The sequence below is a fragment of the Gigantopelta aegis genome, chromosome 6 (assembly GCF_016097555.1).
Source record: "Gigantopelta aegis isolate Gae_Host chromosome 6, Gae_host_genome, whole genome shotgun sequence".
Classification (NCBI taxonomy): Eukaryota; Metazoa; Mollusca; class Gastropoda; order Neomphalida; family Peltospiridae; genus Gigantopelta; species Gigantopelta aegis.
The window spans coordinates 68,273,804-68,279,251 of NC_054704.1; the positions used below are offsets into that span (position 1 = coordinate 68,273,804).

Consider the following 5,448-nt stretch of genomic DNA (forward strand, 5'->3'; position numbering starts at 1 on the left):
AAATGTGCAGAGTTGTCATTAAATAAATCTTACTTCCTTTCTTTTGAAAAGCACAGAAGGCCCTATTATAAATTTAATTAATACCTTTTTATACAATGTAAGATGGCCATAACATCAACAACTTAAACACCACAACTGGTAAAAAAGGATGTGGTATGTGCATTCCTGTCTGTGGGAAAGTGCATATAAATGATCCCTTGCTGTTAATGAAAAAATGTAGCAGTTTCTTCTGATGACTAAGATTCATATTTAACAAATGTTTGACATCCAATAGCTGATGATTAATTAATCAATGTGCTCCAGTGGTGTCGTTTTATAAAACTTAAACAACATAAAAAACAAAATTTACAAATAAATAGTACACACACCATTTATTTTGTAATAACATGTGTCCACATCAAGTGTGACTGTGAGACAGCGAGACTGCATAGGTCCAATCTACCAATTGAAAGCCATAAATACCGATTTGATTTCACAAACCATTAGTGAAATGAGCTCCGAATTCCAACCCCATACAGGAGGTCCACCCAATTTTGAATGTTTGTTATGCATCCATAACACACCCATCTCAGGTGGATTAATATATTTCTGGCCCTTCCAGCTGCTGGCATCTGTCAATGCCTATGATCCCAGTTTGTGGGTCATTAGTAAAGACAAAAATGTACACAATGATGTTATAAAGTTATTTATAACTGGTATGCTGCTTGAATAATTTTATGTTACTTTTTCTTTTTAATTTTAAATATTGACAGAAATCAGCAGTCATATGAGGTGATGCAAGCCAAGTGGCATGCCCTCCCCAATTCCCAACACCAATTTAACTTTTTTAAATACTGATATCTGGTCATATATTCAGTCATATATTCTAAACATAGTACAAACAATCTAAAAGAAGAGAATAATAGCAAATCCTCTTTTAAACCCCAAACAATGAAAACACCAGCCTCGTTATATTAAATCAGTTCATACATGAATAATTCTAGTGCATAAATAGTATACTGGGACGGAGGTCCACAGGCAATGTTTAAAATTCAGGTACTCACCACTCACATACTAAAATTAAATCATTTGGCATTATACATACAGTACTTGCATTAAAATATTCCTTTAAAACAACCCATTCAAGCTGTTTCACTATCAACAAAATAATATTACCTCACTCTAATCTGAACCTACCCACCCCAACCCCAACATCATCACTTACAGCAATTCTAGAATGAGCCCTAATAAACAAGACACATAATTTTGTTTAATGTTATGTTTTATTTATTGCCAGCTTCAAAAATAGCATCTACCAGATTTCCTGTCTTTCTTAAGCTGACCACAGCAGTGTTTCTGTCAATTCCCAACTGTTTCATCATTAAACTGATGTCACATTGGTTAAGTCCATCCTCATTGGCAGCTTGTTCACCAATCACCTGAAACACTGCCTTGGGTCTCACAAACTGCACAATATTGTCCTTATCCACCATCTTACCCTTGTGGATTACCTTGATCTTCTCCAGAGGAATCTTCACCTCAGAAGCAAGCACTTTAAAAATATCATCTCCTGACCAAGCTGTTTGCATTTTTATCAAATGTTTTTCTTTGTTAGCTTTGACAGTAACACAACAGCAATCAGAGTCTGGTTTGAGTTCTGGAACATCATGGTGGATTTCGTTATGGTAGAGATAGCCTGGCTTTCTTTCTGTTTCTTTAGACTGGTCTTCATACTCGGTATCTTGCTCTAGCTCTACACCGTCATCATCAAATATAGATTTGGAAAACTTATGTCGTCGGTTCTGTAAATTTTCATTCTTGCTGTCAATAGGTAGCACTGGCTTTGAACAGGTAATTTTATGTGTTGGCCAGTCCTTCCTTTGACAGTCACGAGAACTATAAATACAAAATATATTTTTAAAGTGCCACATTCAAAAATATAGTTTCATAAATTGCATAATACTGTAGATCCTGAAATTAAACAAACCATGCATTTACATTGTGTAAATGTGTAATTTAAGCCCTTGTAAGTTAACATGTAACAAGAATCACTTCATATAAAATTAATTAATATTCAGGCGCATGTGCAGTAATTATAGCAGAGGGGAATCTAAAGGCACAGTGGAAGCAGTAGACATTGGTGGGGGGCTGATTGAAGTCAAGGGTGCAAAGCAAAGTTTCTAGGGGGTTTGGGGATATGCTTCCCGTAAAGTTTTGAAAACCAGATGTCCTGAAATGCTATTTCCTGCATTCTACAAGTAAAAGCCCCCTATGTTGTTAACCAGTACCAACTCTACACGAAGAAACTCCGACATCACCACAAGAAAGTACAGATCAAGTTCGTTTTGCATATGGGCATCAGGTTTCTTCATGTATCGTTGGTACTGGTTACCAAAATGTACCATCAACGTCCCAAACTGCGTTCACCTAACGACAAAAACACGAATACGATATTTATGAAAATACTATTCTACATTTTTTCAGCTACAAGACTTGAAACAAAATAGATTGCAATCAGTTAACGTGAAAAATCATCAATGTGGACATAAAACAAATCCATTCTAGTAAACAGAAGTGAAGCATCCTCCAGTAAACACGAAAGAGTGCAACATTTCTAACTGCATTCAGGTGCATGCGTATGCAAAATTTATTGTACCGCATATGTGCGGTTCCTCATTTCCCATGTTTAAGGCCACTACATGAATAAATATAGGTTTCTTAACTATGCACAATCAATGAAAACTTTGTTTAAAAAAAAAAAATTAAGAAAATTCAGTTTGTTAAGCATTCTGGTCCGATCCACGTTTTACCAACACCCATCGCTAACACATTATGTCAATACGAATAGGCATTACATTCATACAAATGAATAGTTTGTAAAATATTATTTTTTAAATAAATTGATTCTTGATTAACACAATTTATGCACTCAAAATTATTTACAATTGTTATGAATGGATTATGAATGCTATTAACTACAGTAGAGGCACAAAAATGTAGCATACCTTTTGCAAATCAAATATAATAATTGAAAACAAATTCTAACAACAGGGGGCTTAAAAATCGTGAAAATGATTTGGCCTCATTGATATGGCACATGTGAGGTCATGTGACATGCATCAAATGTTAATTCATCTTCCTCCATTTTAAGCCAATTTCTACAAGTCATGTGGACCCGATGGAATCCATGACGTTTCGCCCCCAGCCAGTTCGCCCCCGGTCAGTTCGCCCCCAGTTTGACCTGTTCGCCCCATGTACCAGTTCGCCCCCAAGATGATTCGCCCCCAACTGTTTGCCTGTTCGCCCCCAAATATTTGTCAGTTCGCTCCCAACTTTTAGTTAGTTCGCCCCCAATTATTTGTTACTTTTAAACAATTATTGTACTGTTTCTTTAGAGGATGTTAAAGTGTGTCTGTGTGTGTGCGTTGTGTGCGTTTCTTTTCTTAAAGGGGAGGGGTTGTTGTCCTTCCACAATTTGGACTGATCATGACTCATGAGAATTGTAATACGGGGTTATATTTTTTTCAGATGTAATTAAACGTAGGGTGCCGAATAAGCATAGACACCGACATTTTTTTTTACAAATTCACAAACCACATCATCAACATTTATTAAAACATCCATTCCTGCCAGATATGATCTGTTTTAAGAAGAAAGAAATAAAACAATGGTTACATAACCTTGATGCCGATTATGCATCTTCAGCTAACACCTAAGAAGGCTTTGAACAGCAATTCGATATGGCCTCTTCTGGTGAGCATTATTCTACTTGAGGGATTATTGCGGGGGTTCTTTTGGCCACTAATTAGTAACCATAAAAACACTATGACTGATTACAGTTAACAGGTTAACGTGTGATAATGGCCATAAAAGCGCGTATGACCAGCCTAACCTGGCCTGTCATGACAGGTGTGCACTACAACAGCTTGTTCTGAATGTGCACGTAAAACCCTATGACCTGACCTGACCTGGCATTCGTATTCAACACAGAACAAACATGTATGGATATATCAAACAGAACTTTATTACACTCAGGCCGTTCCATGACCAATATAAAATTTCCATGACTTTCCAGGCCAGGAACATGACCTGAACTGATTGGGGGTGAACTGGTACCTTTATAGGGGCGACCTGGTTATGCACGTGGGGGCGAACTGACATCCTATTTGGGGGCGAACTGACTGGGGGCGAACAGACCTGGGGGCGAATTGACTGGGGGCGAACTGGCTCGGGGGCGAAACGTCTGGTACCCAACCCGATGTCAGTAATTTTAAGAAATAAACAAAAAAGACTTAGTAAAATTAATGGTTTTAGGGGTTTCTAAAGTTTTTATTTTTATATACTTGTCTGAAATTTATTGCTGATGAAATTGTTCACAAACTGAAGAAAAACCTCACAAATGAACGACAATCTGACGAACCGAACCGTGCACGAAAAAACAAACTGAACGAAGTTGGAAGCATAACGCAGTTAGGGACGTTGACGATAACTTTAATGTCGTGACTGGACTCGAGAATAATCAAACTAAAGCTCTCTGGCATCAGATTTAGGACAAAAATTGTATTTTAGAAACAGTAGCTTGCGACCATTTGGTTGTCGACGATTGCCAAAACATTACATAAAGTTTCGTCTAGCCTTCCCGCTGGTGGTGACTAAGCTAACAACGAGCTGCTTCAACATTAAATTAATATAAGCACGTTAATTCCTAACAGTCATTTGTGGGAATACATGTATACTACTGCTTATTTACGAGACTAAAAATAGTACAGTATGTATTTTCTGGATCAACATATTTGATAAAAACATGAACTTGGCAGACGACGAATTAACCTTCAAATCAAAGTTCATCTGCTCGGACGACAGTTTCGCCTCGATTAGATTTTGTCGTCAGTAACTGTGTGTTTTAATGTAACATATACAACAACAAAGTTATGCCTACCAATATACTGCATTATGACACTGTACACATCGCTTCATAATGCGGCTGCCTTGACCACAACTTTGACAACACTTTTTTTGGCATATTTCCTCTGGAAACTTCCGCCATTTCGTGTTTTTTAGTCACCAAAGAACAGGGGAGACTACCCAAACATAAGTTCAGTCACTGTAGATATTTTGGCCACGTTAAAGCAGCAATCAAATTTCCACATCCTAACTTAATTTAAATGTTATTGTAGGCCTGTAGGAACCACAGGTATCCCCAGACAATAACATCAGATATGTTATACTTACGTTATATAATAATACTCTTTATGTATGTAACTATAGTATATATGTACTAGGAGTTTCTGTTTAGGGGTAGGGGGTCTATCTGTGGTAGGAACCAGGAGAAGTCGGAGGCCTGTGCCCCACCCCATGAGGATACAAAGGTACGTGGAGTTTTTTGTTTTTTTGTATTATGCTATACAAACAAACATAAAATAGGGCCTGTGCACCCACACTAAAATCTGCGCCCACTTTACTAAGTTT

General features: G+C 37.3%; 1 protein-coding gene across 1 annotated transcript; it reads right to left on the reverse strand.

The window, feature by feature from the left end:
• Nucleotides 1-354: 354 nt before the first annotated feature.
• LOC121375159 lies at nt 355-5,039 on the reverse strand. The gene is made up of 2 exons (XM_041502430.1): nt 4,919-5,039; nt 355-1,875 (listed from the first exon to the last, which is right to left on the reverse strand). The coding sequence occupies exons 1-2, from the start codon at nt 4,954-4,956 to the stop codon at nt 1,263-1,265; spliced, it is 651 nt and encodes a 216-aa protein (XP_041358364.1). The 5' UTR covers nt 4,957-5,039; the 3' UTR covers nt 355-1,262.
• Between the last annotated feature and the right edge of the window lie 409 nt (nt 5,040-5,448).